The 18209-nt window shown below is 43.7% G+C and overlaps 1 protein-coding gene across 1 annotated transcript in view; it reads right to left on the minus strand.

Moving 5' to 3' along the window:
- Window positions 1–282: 282 nt before the first annotated feature.
- Window positions 283–18209, minus strand: part of HOMER2 (homer scaffold protein 2) — a 64609-nt gene continuing 46682 nt past the window's right edge. Inside the window, exons 4-9 of the mRNA XM_063345975.1 lie at window positions 16024–16116; window positions 14594–14733; window positions 13036–13192; window positions 10609–10719; window positions 7634–7714; window positions 283–6290 (exon numbers count right to left, since the gene is read on the minus strand). Of these exons, the coding sequence (XP_063202045.1) occupies window positions 6102–6290; window positions 7634–7714; window positions 10609–10719; window positions 13036–13192; window positions 14594–14733; window positions 16024–16116 (771 nt within the window). The 3' untranslated portion in view covers window positions 283–6101. The remainder of the gene's footprint in view (window positions 6291–7633; window positions 7715–10608; window positions 10720–13035; window positions 13193–14593; window positions 14734–16023; window positions 16117–18209) is intronic.

Consider the following 18209-nt stretch of genomic DNA (forward strand, 5'->3'; position numbering starts at 1 on the left):
AGAAGCTTAGTTCACAAATCCTACATTATCAGTCTTTTTAGCTAGTTTATGGCTAAAATAATTATTGCTGACCAGTGTTAAAAAAAAAAACCCAAAACAAACCTAAACATAAACAAAAATACAGACAGACTTTTCTCAAGTGCCTTTCTTGTAAGTGCCATTATTGTTAGGTAACTAAATGACCAGAAAGGAAAAATAAACCTATTTCAAATGTGCATATAAAAATTTTTTGGAGGTATAGGCACCTTCATCCAAAGACTGTATGTCTAGGCTATCTGTTAAAAAAAAAAAAAAAAAAAAAAAAAAGCAAAATAAAAAGCAGGAGAGGTAAGACAAAACACAGCAGAAAGTCAAACTGGTTTGACACCCGACATCCCCAGGGACGCAAGCAAAGCCCTCCCGGCAGGAGCAGCCCTGCCCGCAGCCTGCAGGAGAGCCCTCCTTTGGGAAGCACCTTCCCCACATCTATCGTTCTCCTCCTGACTCTGCATTCCGCTGCAGGTACCTTAGTGCTTATCGCAGAGAACGGTATTTAAGACATGGGAATTTCATACAACTGCCACGTTCATGCTCTAATAAGGAGCCCAAAGCCCTGCCCAGCTCCCAGGGGCGCAGGGCTCCAGGCGCAGTGTCCCCGGCTGGGCTGCATCGGCCAGACGGGGCTCTGCCCTTGGGGGTCCGTCTGCATTAAACGGCTCGTGGCTATGTATTGCTTTGCTCGACACACAGGTGCTTGGTGAACAAAATCCATGGAAAGAAAAAATACCTTAGGGTAGCTCTGTGCTTTACCATTGCTAACCAGTGCCCACAACGAGAGCCCGGCCGGGGGTCCTCGCTGCCTCGCAGCCCCCCGAAAGATGAACCTGCCCTTCTGCGAGGGGTCTCTGGTGCCGCTGAGCCTGCGAAGGATGGCAACAGGTCTTCCTATTTTTGACTGAAAGCATCTGACCATAAACCAGCACTGCTCAGCTGTGCGTGTGGCCATTTGCCCGCCATCCCTCACATTGCCACGTTAGTGATATGCTGAGGACTTTTGGATATTTACAGGCTTGACAAGCCCAGAACTGCCCGGACAAAGGTGGATGAGCTGACGGATCAGCACAGCCATCCTAGACCTTTGGCAGAGCCACAGCTTGCGGGCAGGGCACATCCTTCACCGAAGCTTCTGCTGAAATGATCATCAAAATGACCTGCTGCCGGTTCCGCCTTCCACCCCTTCCCTTCGGATTCAGCATCAGCCACGCACTGAGTGAGGCATCTCCCCCTGAGGGCAGTTTTATCTTCACTAATCCACAGGCTCTGGAAGACAGCGCTATATTCCTTACAAGCCATGGATGCCCTGAAGGGTTTTGCAGAGATAACTATTTGGAACAGCCTGACGAAGAGCACAGTCTCGGAGCCGAGATGCTCCCAGCACTATGAGGCGGCGGCAACCACAGGGAATTTTCCTTCGGTCATTTATGAAGCAGCCAAAGGTGGCAAGAAATGAATAAGGGAGAAAATGAACACTTGGGGGAAAAAAAAACAACAGCGCGACAGAAGAGTGCAGAAGCCTGTGGATAATTTGTGCCCTGCTGACGGGGGGACAGGGGCCACCGAGCAAAGGTGGGACGAGCACCCGGCGAGTACCCGCCGTAACACCACTGATGCTTCCGTTCATATGCTTTGAAAGCGACGGCAGCGGCAGGGACGGCAGGAGGACCAGCAGGAACCCTTCCCGCTTGCCTTAATTCATTGAGCAGCTTTAAAAAACGTCCACCCTAAATCGCTCACAAAAAAATAAAATCAGGTGTTCGCCTGGAAAAAAAAAGGCATTGTCTAAATAACATTTGTTTTCTGGGCACAGATGCACCCAGGGTAAAACTGCTTTTAAAAAGTACCTCTTTTAAACACTAGGATATAGAAAGTGAATGGTGGGACTGAATTTCTTACAGAAAATACAGTTTTCTTCCGTGAGCTCACTTAGTAAAGGAGACACCAGACAGACGCAGACAGAAGAACACTGGAAAGTACTACTTTTGCTGAAAATGCACTTCTAAGCCAAACGAAACGACCAGTGAATTTGAGTCAAAATCAGCAAATAAAGGTTCAGCCAAAGAGGAAAAGAGCAAAAGGTGAACCTGTTTTATTTTGGGGTGGGAAACAATGTTTCGGTTTTTCATTTTGAAATAATTTATGCCAAGATGGTGCTGAGGTCATTTTCCAGAACATGAAATAATGTATCTAATGAAACACTCTTTCCCCTGGAAAACAATATTTTTATGTCACTGAATATTTTTAGGTTTTGTGCCAGTACAACATGGACCTATTTATTTGTCATTTTGGCCACCAACTGCCTCCTCCCATTATTCAGCAGCTCTAACACCAGCTCAAAGGAGCGTCTCACTGGAAAGGCCAGTAGGAAAGGCAGTAAGACACTTTCTCCCTCTGACCCATGGTGTCACAAGAGGCCAGCACAGATTTTCTGCTCCCAGAGCCACCAGCTTGCCGATGCCACCGGGGCCAGACAGGCAGGATGGGCAGCGTGGTGGGACCCACGGCAGTGCAGCCGGCAGCCATCGGCACGGGAAGCGCCAAGCACAAGACCTCTATTAACAAAAGACCATTTAAATGAGGTAGGCTAGATCCTGCCATCAGCCACTTAGAGGGAGAAACCTGTGCCCAGGGAGGGGACCCAGGATTGCCCGAGGTGAGATATAACCCCATATAAAGACACGTCCGCTCAGGCTCGATGGAGACGGAGCGATGACCTACTTCATTGCCGATGGCGTGGGGAAATCAGGCTTTGCACAGCACTGCATTTTAATGACTAATAAAATCAAGCTCTGCAGACGCTCTCTTGGACAGGGATGAGCATTTCTTGGCCCCAGCAGCATTTGGGGCCATCCCTAAGCAGCTGGCCACCAGCCACCCGCGATTCCTGGAAGGGGCTGAATCCCCAACGTGCCCGACAGGAGGAACAAATGCATCCGCAGGAGGGTGAGAGCATTTTGGTGGGGGAAGGCTGGGGGCCCCACTGCTCCTGCCAGGAGGGAGGAGGCGTTTCAATGCCAGGACGAGTCCCTGAAGAGCAGCGTGGGGCTCACAGTTTGGCACACAGGGGTTATTGCTGGGCCACCACAGAGCATCAAGGAATGATCAGTGTGTGACAGCCACGGTCCCCGCTCAGCAGGCGCACGGGGCTCCAGCCCTGGGGCAGGGACGGGAGCTGCACTGGCGTCCAAACGCTCCTGAGAGCATGCGCCGCCTCTTCCTTGTGCACTTTTATCTTTTGAAGAAGAAAAATACAACGTCAGAGAGGGAAAGGTTAAAAGAGATGGAGTGTGGGGGAGGTTTTTAAGTGATCGTACATAGAAGCTCTCAACTCACTGCTGCTGGGAAGGAAAAAAGAGAGAAAGGGGGTAATTATAGCAAGACCTTGGATGTTTGAAGGATGGAGTTTCCCATAGTGTACAGCCATGCAGGGGCATCCCTAACAACTCAACACCAGAGCTGTAGCAGATAAGGAAGACATACATTTGGGGCACGACTAGAGGAGCCAGAGCAGCGACTCCTCTGAGGACACCCCTATTGTTCTTCTGGTGGGCACAAAGCACCCAGAAATAGCTGCCCTTGTCAGAGCTGTGCACTGGTTTAATGCAACAGTATTAAACTCCATCTGTTAAATCGATGCAATTCCATAGAAACACTTTTCCTGCAATTCAAGAGTGGGTTAATACATTCCTAATGAACTGGATCTGAGATAGACCTGGCTAAATGGGAAAAAAGATCTGCATTAACCCCAACAAAATAATTTGTTCACAGTCTTTTGCACCCTCTACCCAGAATCATGTTAAAAATCATATTTTATATTAAAACCAAGAAGGAAGCCCTAAGACTGCTCAAAAGCAAAAAGGAAAAAGGAGATGGAGCAGGGCCCGCAGTGTGAAAGCAGCAAAACACCGTGATGAGGAGGACCCTGACTACCGGTATTGCTTGCAGCTCTGAGCTGCGTCATTCCCTGGCCCCCAGCTGATGGAGGGACCGGCTGCAGTTTGGGAACACTAAAGCAGCATGGGAGGAGAGGAGAAGCAGGAAGAGCTGCCTATTAAATGACAGTGTCTATCTGACTTGCTATCAAATAAAAAGACTAAAAATGGAGACTACTTGTGCACAACCACACACAGTTTCTGACGTCATTTTCAATTTTGAGAAGTCTGATCTAAGCCCACATTATGCAACCGTTGAATCTTCCACGCTGGCAAAGTCTAATTTTCACACGCCTGCATGCTACGTACCTGATTTTTATTTTTGAATATCAACAGCCTACAGCAATGTTTTTTTAAAGAGACTTAAATGGTCATAATGGTTATGAAAGGTCCCGGTTTCACATCCGCTGTTTAAAAGGAGTAAAAGCAAAAATGCACAAAGTCCTGTCTAAAACCCAGGCAATGAAGGTAACGCAACGGCAACAGATGAAATGAAAATTCAAGGGACAATCGCAGACAGAACCTGTCTCCAGCATGGGGGTTATATATCCATGTGCAAAAAGTATTAAATGCATGTTTCATCTATAACCCACCTTTCTTTTAAAGGTCACTTTTATAATTGAGATGTGCTGAGAAAATAAAAAAGCCCCTAAATAAAAAAAAAAAAGCATGGCCATTTTATATCAGTCCCTGCTGGAATGCACTAACATGGTGCTTAACTAAGCTTTCGCCTGAATTAAGCAAATAATAACGTCACATAAACAAAAGTTTTTTCCTGAATTAATTCAGATCCTGTGTAAACAGAACCTCAAACCAGGTTATGGGGAAAGAAGGGAAAGGAGCTGAAGGCAGTCCTGGGGGCAACAGCAAAACTTGGGCTGAATTCTCCTCTCTGGCCCTTTCTACATCCCTCCCTGTGATTAAGGGAATTTCCTTCTCGTTGGAGCCCAACGTATGAACTTGAATTTCTCAAAACGTATTTAGAGCTGCTGAATAATCAGTTCGAGAATACAACAGCATTTCTGCCTCTCAGGTTGGGGGTTTTTTTGGACAGTCTAACCTGGTGACTAATTCCCACCCTGCTGCCAAAGACAGAGGCGAGAATGCAGAAATCATAGGAAAGGGGTTTAATTTCATGCGGTCATGACCCTGCCAGTCTCCTGGGCAGAACCTTGCTTCTGAGCAACCCCCTTTCTAATAACCTTATACTGCTCTTCACGTCAATGTCTCCTTCTCCACTGCTGCAGAAGTTAACCAACGGCGCCCTGTGTACAAACCAGCAACATACCGCTTTTTAAAATAAATACCTGGTCCCGAGACTCGGGTGGGCATTATCTCAGAGATGCACATGAACGACAGAACTATATGGGTTCAAAATCGAAGGCCAAAGAGAGGTGATCTTGCTAAGCAAGAGAAGCTGTCCTCACCTACCGGGTAAGATGCATGACTTGAAGAGCTGAAACTCATTCCCACATCGTTGACTTTGAGCCGGTTGGTCCAGGCAAGCACACGCAACCTATATCGGAGGTTATCTGAAATCCATTGGATTTTTTTCGGTGAATCAGGCATGATTGGCATGGTCCCTAAAGATACTGGTATCCGCGTGAAGCGATTCACTTGGCTGCAGCTCATCACAGGCACATTTTACAAACTGCAGGAGCTCCAACTAATCTTCTCTCTGCTCCACCAAGGAATAAAAGTGGATGTTGCTAGGAGTGCTGATAATCCGGACAAGAAAAAGACTTGTTTTCTGTTTCTATGGTTGCAACAGCCCTTAAGAAAGATATAATTTTCCCTGCAACGACTAACTGCATATTCATTTTAAGGTAGATCTAGTTCCAGATTCCTGAGACAGAACCCTCTACCTGTTCCCAACCCCACAAAGCCAGAGCAGCAATACAGAAAGTTTCTAATCTCAACAGAATTCAGTGAGCAGCACGATTGGTTTGGAAAATAAACAAAACAAACCAAAAAACAAACCAAAAAACCCCCACAGCAAATTTTCAGCCTCTATGTACAAAAACAATGCAAACAAGTGGAACATTCTAGTTATATTTTGTAAAACACACGTTTGGGATCAACAAAACATCAAACATCCAGACCCTAGATTACAAAAAAAAAATCTATTGCCATCTAGTTGTCAACCCCAAGTTTAGACAGTCCTTGTCGGAAATCATGTAATTCATCTATCTTCCCGTCTAGTACATCTAAAAAATTCTTTAATTCAGTTTTAAGGTTGGTCTGCCTATGTTTGCTCTCTTCGACTTCCGTCCTTAGCGTTCTGACTTTCTCTTCAAGATCTTTGTTCTTTTCCTCAGCAGCCTTAAAGACAAAAGAGACGATAAGATGAATCACAGAGAAGAAGGATGAACAGCATTTAACAGGGTACAGCAACAAATGGCAGCCGGGCTGTAAAAGTTCGCTCCGACTTCTGCAAACCGATTAACACAAGCACCTCTGAGAGCAAGTGACATGGGCTAGTCAGATTAAAAGGAAAAAAAAACCCATGCAGGAAAGGACAGAGATTAACTGGAAAAGACGCTTTCCATCAGATTTTGTCACTTGGCTGATATCTTAAAATTCAGCTGGATTTAAATCATGCACTGTGCATAGATTTCTGTCAGTGCTACAGTTGCAGAATTAGACACTGTGCCACCAATTACATACAGAATTATCTATGATGAAAAAACAAGCTTACAAAATACTGCCTGAGGAATAATATTGCTTTATTCAGCACTTTTGGATTTATTGGTATTTTTTTAAAGTTCCCCTTTGTGTGAGCACCCAGGCAAGGAACAGGGCAGCCGTGTAACACCTCCCTTGCTGCAGTTTGTTCTATTATTTTCCCCTCTCATTAGCTCTTCTGCCTATTGTTCTCCGTCTCATGCGTGTAAGCACATGCTCCAAATCCCACAGACAACATACTGTACCGTACCGAATCAAACAAAACTCCTGTTTTAACCATTTTCAGCACCTGCACTCCTCAGCAGCCTTCTAAATAATTTTAGATCATTTAGATTATCAGTGTGATGGATTGGATTTGACTTCATCGATGAGATGCCTTATATTTGTCCTCCTTTCATGCACTAATTTACTATATTTACACAAGCCCTGACTTTAACAAGTGATGGAGGTGGAAAGCCCAGAGCCCGGCAGGAGCCCCATGTGCACAGCCAAGCCCGGCCAGCCACGCTTAGCCGGCAAGGAACAACGCGGCACGTGAGCACATCCTCAGCTGAACCTTTTTCCCCGGGTGGCGTGGAGCTACGCTCATCTGTTTCTTTCCAACAAGCTTTCCCTAGTGCCGCCACGGCAATTAGCCGCAGGTCTCGGAGTGCCGCTTGCCACATGTGGCTGTGGTGCGGTTCCGTGAGCCCAGAGCAGCAGGAAAACGGGATACAGGATAGCCTGGGATCCGCAGGAGGTAGATCCAACATGATCCCAGGCAAACCAACTTCTGCAAACAGTAAGGCAAAGAAATGGAACTATTTAATTACTCCTGTGCTGGGAAGGGCACGGTGTATTTCGCATGTAATTAGTATTTCTTGGTTTTACCAACTGCAGTTCTTTTGCCTTCAAACACTGAACAGAGAAAAGCATATAGTTACGAGAAAAAAAGTAAATGTATCAACTATTTTAAAATTCATTTCATTGCTAAACTGTACCTGTAATTGTTGAGATACAGATTCACATTCTGACATTAGCTGTGGTATAATTTCACCCTGCTTTCGGAGCTCTTCCAGTTCCTTTGAAAACATAAAAAAAAAGAAGAATGCAAGCTTCAATTTAAAACATAATGAAAACTTGAGAATATGAAATGACTTTGCATATTTTATTGTATTCCATACGGTACTTGGACGCAAAATAATCAAAATAGCATGTCTGCATTCCAAAACTCATGCTAATTTTCTACTAGAATACATTTTTTGCACTATATTTTTGACTTTTTATTTCTAAACCAGACAATGTAATCCAATCTCTAGCATGTATGCCATTAATTATATTGATGAAACCTTAACCTAAAACACATACCTATGCAAAAGATATATTCAGTAAGAGAGAAATCTGAAGGGCTGTAATGCTGCAAGCAATTTATAGATGGTAGCAAAGAGCAAATTAGACATGAATTTTCAATGATATATGGCAGCAAAAAAAGGCCAATGGTGTTACGAGCTGAATATATAGAGGCATCATTACAGAGCGCAGCTGTAATGGGCTCTCCTCCACTGTGCAGCTCCGCGAACCCTCCCCCCCTCCAAATTTGTATTCGGTTCCAGCATCACTATCAAAATTGAGAGGACTGGCTGAAAGGAGTTCACGAAAAGAGCGATGTGTCTTGATAGGAGACCATGTCTCCGATGGGAGTTGGGAGAGCCGAGCACGTTAACACCGCAAGTGAACACCACCAATGTGGGTAGTATGGAAAGGCTCGAAAAAAGCCTGTACGTTTTATGGAAGGATTGTCAAAGCATCTGAAAAGCACATTTGCAGGTCCCAGAGAATCTCTGTGACTTGAAGAGACTGCAGGGTCCTCCTCCAGAATCTGCCCTTGTGGGTGACCGTCTCAAGAGTAAACAGGGTAGATCCTCTCTGAGCTGCACCCACAGAAAAAAACGGCCCTACCTGAAAGGCAGATTTCTTGGCTACGAAAGGGGATTTCTTCCCTAGCAGCTGAACTTACAGCACAATGCGAGTGTAACAGAGTCCAAAGTCAAGCTCTTCCACAGAACCCGACAACAGCGCTTTTCCTCAAGCCCCCCATTCCCTTGCTTTAAGTACATCAATATTCAGCACTTCCCGCCTCTCCCAAATTTCACAAGAATCCAGTGTATCCTGGACAGCATGTTGCTTTCTTCCGAGGTTTGCCAAAAGCCCCATTACATCAATAAATTCTTTTTTTTTTTTTTGAGAAAGTCTGCAATTCCAGGACAACTCTAACTGGTTTTATTGTTTCCTCTCAGTTTTTCAGCATTAGTTTATGATCATGTAAGAAGACAAACCACATAATACTACAGATTCTTTGTGAACTGCACTGAAGAATTTAACTAATGTAAGAGTAACTATATCCAGGCAATGTCCCAGCTGCCGATAGAGGGGAAAGAAAGGGTAACTTACCCTTCATTTTGAGATATGAGTTCCCATGCACATATATATATATATCTGTATACACATAAATAATGTCTGGGGGTTCATAGCTCAAAATATAAATATATTATACTATATGTATTTACTATATATATACACTACTATACTGTATACTTATTATATATAGTATGATACAGTGTGTGTATATATATGCTATATGGCTTATGATCTATATATAAAAAAATATAAATATTTCACTAGATATTCACTAGATATATCATCTTGATTCCCATGTCTTTACATTTCTCTCTCCTCTCTTCCTACATGATGAGGGTATCAGCAGCTCCTCTTACATGGCAACGTCCGTGAGCAGGCTTCATGCTGGTTTGAATTGAAAACCATGAAAAAGTTACTTACGGGTGGTTTAGACCTAATGAGGAACCTGCTAATGTAAGCATGCAGTTTGAAAACAAGTTAGTATATTGTCAGTGTAAATGGAAGACAGGCATGTAATATTCACAAGTCAATCAATTTTCTGGTTCATTTGGTACCATAAAGACGTGAATCTTGAGGAAAATGCTAGCAGAGAATAAGGGTTATTATACATGCTATTACCACAGAAAGGTTGGGAAGAAAGCATGACATTTTCCTTTGAAATATGGGGCTGAAAAACATATTTATAACAGTGCATCAAAATCCATCTCCCTAAACTATTTCCTTGTGCCGTCTTAAAACCCCTTAACAGCACCGCGTTTAAGAGCACCAGCAGAGATGCTGTAATGGCACATGGCAAACTTCACTGCACCTGCTGACAGCTTTTTCTCTTCAGCCAGCACAGAGCATTTGGTCACTGTAATGAAGGAAAAAACCAAGGACCCCATTATTTTCCCCACTGTTCGCGGGCTCCAAGCCATCAATATCATTCTCCGTAGAAAAAAAGAACACCCTGTATGTCAAAAATGACAAACAGGGGTACTCTAAATGAATCTGAATTTCTCACTCTTGGCACTAGTCCTGAGATCAGAGGGAGACTGTAAAACGGCAAAGCTGAAGACTACAAGCCATCCGGAAAAAGAAATAGGATTTGTTACACAAATGCCAAGTGATTTTGTAAATGATGCCTTTTTAATGATGCTCCTGATGTCTATGGGAATTCAGGACATGGGGATTGGCAACCAAGTCTGTTCTCAGCACACGTCTGTCTGGCTTTGGGCAACTTGTTTTCACCACTGCAGCTCTTGTATCAGGAATAAAGTGTTGTATACCTACAAGTATCATGTTTGTCAACCACTTGTCGTGGTTTGGGCTGGACTGGCCACTGCCAAATTTAAGTGCGCTGTCACAGCGCGTAACACATCACGAAATTGAAACCTGAGGAACTCTATCAAACTATTGCTGGAGTTGTACATGGAAAATCCAGAAAGGGGTGACACCCTGAGGCATCGGGCTGCTTCTGGCTGTAGGTGAGCCAGTCCATAAATCTACATCCCAAGCGAGTGGCAGAAAGACCCCCTCAGACCCTAAAGCAAGCCATTTCTGTGTGCAGGGCACTTACCAGCTCTTTGTCCTGAAGTTCTGTTTCCAGTTCCTGCAGACGTCTACTCAGCTGTGCGTTTCTTTCTTTCTCTTTATTTATTTCATTGCACTGTTCCTCCAGTTCTTCAATCTTTAAGAAATGTCAGACATTAGGTGAAATTTTTCAAATTTCTGAAAATCTGGGGCAGACCACGCCTGATATAAAGGGGCATTGCTCCACTGAGCAGAGGGAAGCGCGGACAATTTTAATTTGTCATGGATCCGTTTCTAGATCATAGCACTTGATTCACTGCAACAAAATTACCCCTTCTTTCCTTAAAAAGAGCCAATTCACACATCCATTAGGAAGCCTCGGGACTGTGTTTATTCTCTCTTGTACAGTATCTCATCTAATTACTCAGGAACGTGCTGCTAAAATAAGTGGGGCTGGGGATAAAATCCACACTTCATTTCTGTGAAACCAACACAGGACTGTAAGGGATAGGTTTTCTTAACGCAGCAAGGAGAAGAAGTCTCTCCAGCGCTCCCGGCTTTGCCCCCTCCAGGGTTGCTTATTATTCTAGCTGGAGTACGAGAGACACAACATGAAAACTTCGGGGGGAGAACCAGTTCAGAGTAACGCACGCCGCTTTGTTCTCTCGCCCAGGGACATGCTTTGCTCTCTCCATACCTCCTCCTGCCAGCTCTGGACCGAGCTCCCAGGAGATGCACTTCCCACAGGCTGACGGGCCAGCTCATTAAAGGATGTGCTTTAACTCTCAGCTTCGTGTTGCTTTGGGATTAGAACTTCCCTCACTTGAAGGTAGAGCAATATGCAAAATATTCTGACCCAATTAATAAAGGAGAAGGAGCTTCCCAGGGCGCTGCAGCGGCGCAGCGTGAGCGCCGAGCAAGGAACCTATATGGGGGAAAAGCTCAGAAAAACCTCTCTGCGCAGAAAAAGACAGCGCAGTATCCAGACAGCGTTGCTGCACAGCCTGGCTAGTCACCGGTACGATGACTTTGCAGCTGTAGTAAGGCAGTGTTTTGATAATCGCTTCCTATCTAGGCTACAGCTACTGAGATGTGGCATGTTTCATCAGTTAATGAGAACAACTTTGCTCTGCAACAGTACGGAAAAGCAAAAAACTACAAATTAGCAGTTAGTCATTTGTAGAAAATAGCAAATTACGCTATTTTCTTATACCATACTGTTCCAGGCTCTCAATTCTCCCCTACCCAAAAGAGACTGGATATAGGAACCCAAATCATGCAACAATTAATATTAATTTGTTCATGTAACGTCAGTTAATACAGCTCTGGTTTGATCTCTGAATTATCACTGTGCACACCTAAAATACATGTGAATAGAGAGTATCCGCCAGGAGAAAAGGTTGCTCCACATGGATTTTCAGTGCTGACAGGCAACCCAGGCCGCCTCCAACACGGAAATACTATTTGCAGCCTACTGACATACAAAAAGATATGAAATTTCTTCCCCTCTTTAAAAGTAAACACTAAACCAGAAAAACCCAAACAATAATCCTCACCAGACTGATGCAATCTGATCTCTACACCAAACGTCCCAGTGATCCATCTAAGAGAGCAGGGAAAGGGTCCGGCTCTTTCAAAGACATTTAAGATGAATAACGTGAAATTACCCCTGCAAGCCCTGCTTACGGAAACCAGGCTCCCCCGTGCCCAGGTTGGTGCCACCGCTATGTGGGGCTGCTACCAGCTCTTGACAGATAGCATGGGATTATTTGAGAGACAATACCAATGACTATTCTAAACTGAGCCTTTAAAAATTTAAACCCCTCAATTGTTCTCTGCTGCAGCCGCTGCTCACCCTCGGTCTTACACTACTGAGAAATGTGCTCAGTAACGGAGGCGGGGGGAAAGGCTTTTGATGGTGCCTCTTGGCAGGTTTCTGGATGAGATGTGCCTGGCGTTAGTGCTGGAGGACCCAGCTCACAGCCAGCTGGGGACATAACTCCCGCCCTCATTCCCCATCTGCCGTCGGGATTTGCTTCTCATACTGAAGGGTTCCCAGCTTGGTTTCCCGTGGGTAACCAGGCCACAACCTTGCCTTCTGCTCATTCATCACCTGGCAGTTCAAAACGAGCTTTGAAAGGGGTATGAAATAGTACTCCCACTTTTAAAACCTTTCTGTTTTGTCACCCCAGCCAGCAGCCCCTGCCCACACCAAGTCTCCCAAACCAAGAGGAGGGAGCTTCAGGGGATGTGGCAGCGCTGGTCCTCCCACTGAGCCCCAGCCCTTGGAACTTCCCTGCCCGCTGTGTGCAGAGGGAAGCAGCTGCCTCGATCCCCCCTCCACCTCCCTTTCAAAGACAAAATCTGTCTCCTAACACATGCAAAGACAAAAAGCAGCAGAAACCCAAGAGAAAGAGCAATGGCAGGAGCGGCTAACGGAAGGGACGGCTCTCCTGTGGGTATGCTCTGCTACCTTGGTCCTGAGCTGGTCGTTCTCCTCCTTGCAGGCTGAGAACTGCTTCTTCCAGTGCTCGATGCTGGCGGCGGACTCCTGCAGCGCCGTGGTCAGCCTGGCGTTGCTCTCCCGCAGCGTCTGCAGCTCCGTCTCCCACTTCTTCACATTGGATGAGCTGAGAAAACCAGGGTGCCATGAGGAGGCTTCACCTCATCATCCTGTGTATCATTACCTGACTGCAAACCATCCACCCGCAGCACATGTTTACCCATAACGTGTTGCTATAAGATCAAGCATACTCAGATGGATGCGATCTCCATACTCTTTCCAAAGAGAGTTTTTCTCCGGGGCCACGCACGGTCCGTGCTCACCTCCAGGGCGGGCGGCCGTGCCTCGCTCAGCACCCACCTGGGCACCTGGTACCCGTGCAGCAAAGCGACTCTGCACATTTGCAGACCGTACGATAATTCAGAAGAGAAGATGTCAGGGGGTTGACACTGCTTATATTTGATTTTTTTTTTTTTTTTTAATGCTCAGCCTTAAATATAGGAGTGTTACATAATGCTGAAGAATTAAACTACTCATTCCCCAAAGCTTCAAGCTGCAGCGTAGAGCACGAGATTAAAGAGTGAATGGAAGGGAGGCTTTGAAGGTCCCCACACGCCAGTCGCTACTTGCCTGTGGAGGTGTCTTCAGCAGCAGGAACGAGCAAATGTTATGATTTGAAATAGGTTACGCTATTGAAGTGTCAATAAAGAGAGATGAGGTACTGCAAATATAATATATGCAACCTTAGAATTGCTCACTGGGTAGCGCTGCTTATGGTGCCGCTGCCTTATTTCTTAAATAGCTTTTTAAGAGTAGCTTGATCCTGTTAGGTTTTCTTTCCATTCACAGATATATTCATATGCAAGAGGCAGACAAGGCAAGATCCCAGTAGAGAAAGATTCTATTTTAATGTCGTAACTTTGCATATTCCGACACCTGTATTTTCACTAAGGCTGCAAATTACTCTTCTCAGCATTTTCAAATAATTTATCAAATCAAATAGCAAAAAATGTGACTTCAAGAGGCACTGTCCCTAGCTTAGAAACATCCCCCTAAGACTTCTAAGCAGCCTGGTGGAATTACATTTCTCACTTCAACTTTTTATGGTTGAGTTCATTCCCTTTTATAATTTTAAATATCCATATCTATTTTCATCAAAGTAAATGTAGCAAACTCAAAGAGAAAAAGAGATTGGCTTCACATGTTATCAGTAGCAATTGCTCCCCCATGGCTTCAATGTTGTTTCTGTAGCTCTAAAACTTCACTAACAAAAGTGGCTATAAGAGTTGGCATCAGCAGAGTAAAAAAGTTCTTATTTCATCACAAACTAGATCAGGAAAAAAATAAATGGTAAGTATGGCTCAACTGGATACCGGGACATACTTGCTAAAATCTGCTTATTCATCCAGTCTGCTGTGTCATTTTAAATTAGTGCAATTACATTTGAATAATTCCTGTTAATATCATTAACCATCAGATAATTACAGCACGCTATTCCAATGCAATTTAGGTATTAAAGGAACTTCACCTTTGGGCTAGAGCAATTTTTAATTTATCATTCTCAGACTTGAGGTGTGCCTCAGCAGGACCACCATGCGATGCCTTCTCGTCGTCTGTCCCATTCACACTAGATGCTCGAGTGGAAGATGGCGTTTCACGTCCAGATTCCTGCAGCACAACACACAAATAAATGAACACTGGGCATCTCCTGCAACACCACAACACCAGTTTCTTTGTAATCTTGATCCCGTGCCACCCTGCTGAGACCTAGGCTGCGGATGCTCTCCTGGCAGAACAGCCGTAACAAACGCATGCCCTTTACATCTTGGCTGCAAAGCTGGTCTGTTTAAAAAGAATGAAAAAGTAATAATGATACAAGAAATGGAAGTATAAAGTGTTAAAAAAAAAATTGTTTTAATGGAAAAGGCTTGTGTTTTCTAAATGTTGTTTGGGTTTTTTAAGATAATGAAACAATACAGTGCACCTGGAAGCACAGGGTCCAAACCAAAAATAAAAAAAAGAAGATACTGCTCCTCCAAAGAGATACAATTCATAGACTGCTTGGTCCTGATCACCAACAGAGAACAAACAAAGTGAACCATAAAGGCCATGCACAAAGTCTTCAAAAAATGAGTACAGCCTCTCAGATTGATCTTTGTGGACCCCACAGAGAGGGGTAGTCGCAAGACTTAAGAGCACTCAGCAACTTCTTTTCTGATCACGCAGCTTAATTTCTCTCTGATCAAAATTCATCTAACTTTCCTCCAGATGTTAACCCAGGCCAAGAACGCCCGCTGAACAGGGTTCATTCTTACCTAACACAACGCGTATGAAATTACAAACATGGAAAGACTGGGGCAACCCTCAACTTCCTCAATCTGTGAGAAATCCAGATTTCCCTGGAGACGGAGGCACTTGGCTATGTCAAGGTGTGCTGCCTAGAGAAGTGCACTGTACAAATACAGAACACAAACACAGCCCCTCTTCCCAGCCCACAGCCTTCCATCAGTCACACCCGGGCAAGGAAACACTACGGCCACCGAGTCAGACTCCATTGGCAAACCGAACTCCTGCAAAAGTAGATTAGACGGAGGACAAAAAGAAGTACCTCGATGAATCTCATCTACTGCCTGCTGAAGCACTACGCTGACTTACTTTCCAGTGACCAAAGTAAGCGTAACAGTACAAATCAAAGCATGTACAGCTTTCCGTTATTAAAGAAGTTGTAACAGCTCAAGAATTGCTTAAAAAAAATAGATATAAATGAAGGCAAAGCGTGTGGATGGATGAAAAATATTCCTCTGACAATGTTAATGTCCAGCAGCTGACAATTACCTTCTGCAATCTTCATTTTACATACTTTAAGCTTGCCGCCAGAGGCTGGTACAGTCCATTAGAAAATTTAACTTTAAATTATTTATCCTGTATGCATACAGGCATTAAAGCTAAATTACAGACCTGGGAATGATTGCTTGAGGTCTCAATTTTCTCTTGAGATCTGTCTCTTGCTAGTTTGGCAGCTTCTTTTACTTCTTGGAATTTCTCTGCAAACTGGAAAAAGCATGAAAGGTATTTATTAAAACGATTTATCGTCTATTAAATCATTCAGATTACTGTCTTTATACGGTTCATAGACCTCCAAAAGTGAACAACTAATTTTGATACTTTAAAATTTTTGGCAAGAAAAAACATTTTAATTCTTTGGCAGGGACGTTCTTTCAAAAGGAACGGGGGTGGGGGTGGGGTCTAAAAGAGGGATATCTCTGTAGCTCTGGCCGATCACAGTAAAAACCCATGGAGAATAAAATGAGCTATTAATGTCTCCTGGTTTGATTTGGTTTTGTTTATTTCCTCCCCCTCCTCTGTTTCCGTTGGTGTTGACAGTCTATTAAAGTTGAAAGTATTAAAGACATATGTTTGGATAAAAAAAATTATCAATGTCTTCTGTTTCTAAGAGCAAGTCAATTAAATTAAAGAATGCAAATGAGCTCATCTGCAGGATGCAAGCAAGGGATTATCAAGAGACAGAAAAAATGAGAAGGTAGATCTGAATGTACGATGGGCCCATATGAAAACACAGCTTTTCTGGTCTGATTTTCTTATTACTGGCAAAAATGAAGGTAGAAGACTTCAGGGAAAGGCTTGAATGCTTCCTGTAAGAGGGTTATATCAAACTGGTGGAGGCAGGGGCACGGAAGGATAAAGATGAAAAGTAACGATCCCAATCTCTACAAGTTGCTGTAGGACATCTGCTGCGAAGCCAGCCTGGCACTTTTGAAATACGGCTGTTATCTCAGCCAGTCAGGGCTGCAGGGCTTTAAACACTTTAAACGGTGTTTAAAGTTTTAAAAGGAGGATTGCAAAGATGAAAGAAAAGGCACAATATATAATTTATTTTTTTAATTAAGGTGTATCCAGTATAAGAATGAGTAACTTTGTCTTTCTGCTAAAGCAGCTTGGTCTTGCTTGCCTGTGTTCTGAGAAACTTGAAATGCTAGAAAGGAAGGACATATTAAAAGTAAAAATATAAATAGATGTACTTCATTGCACACTTTGTGAATAAAAGGATTGCCGTTATATCCTCAGATAATTCAGAACACTTATGACAAAATTGTAAATAAAAGCATGAAAAAACTCCATCACATTTTGTAGTCAGGGAATGGGGAGAATCATTATCCACTTACTAATCTTATCTTCTAACTTTTAGATTTACAGCAGGTATTTGGTATGCTCTCTCTCAGTAAAATACTGGGGCCACAAAGACTGATAAAACAAATCTTCTCCAACCGGTCTGAGAGGAATCTGGATTTTTATGTGGAGGCACCCGTGTCCTGTGTAACACACACAAATGGAGATTTCCAACACACACACGTACATCATTCTTAAATCCCACGGACAGTCTCAAAGCCAAGTGAAATTTCGGGTGTGGACCACGATCTGTGATGATGCTTGTGAATGAAGATCGAGCTCTCGCATCCAGCTGTTCTCTGTACAACCGCTGAAATCGCACATGCAAAGTACGTGCTCGCTGATGGCAGCGGTTGCTGTCTGGTGGCATGTGCAGTCACTGCACACGCAAATGACTTGATTACCTTTGCGGCACCATAAAGATCATTAGGAACAACTACATTACATTTTCGCCTTAAGTGATTTAACTCCAACTTTACACAAAATGTATTTCCTGCTGTGACCAAACAGCTATAGCAAACTGATTATTTCTAAAATATTGTGTCAACAGTAAGTTCTGCACTTGGGTTTCTTGCAAATAGTAAAGGGCTGTTTTGAGTCTCTCTTTTACAATAAATCTTTATGGGCAAGTATGAAAAATTTATGAGGGTTCTTCATGGCCTGTAAGAAATATGAAAAGACAAAAAGAATTGGAAGCGATCTATCAAATTTTATTTTTGCAGCTATCTTCATAAAGCACACAGGAGACTGCTGTGAAAAATCATGTGAGCTGAGAAGAGCAGGACGTTTTCCCACATTTCCATAATAAAAAATTGTATATGAGCGGGCAAAGCTAATCTTCAATATAAAACCAATAATGATCTCATTGCACAATAGCTTGCGGCCGTGCCTCTGGTTTACCAACACATGTATTTAACACATTTGCTTTTACAAACAAGTACAGATAACTGAATTTT

The sequence above is a fragment of the Chroicocephalus ridibundus genome, chromosome 9, assembly GCF_963924245.1.
Source record: "Chroicocephalus ridibundus chromosome 9, bChrRid1.1, whole genome shotgun sequence".
NCBI lineage: Eukaryota > Metazoa > Chordata > Aves > Charadriiformes > Laridae > Chroicocephalus > Chroicocephalus ridibundus.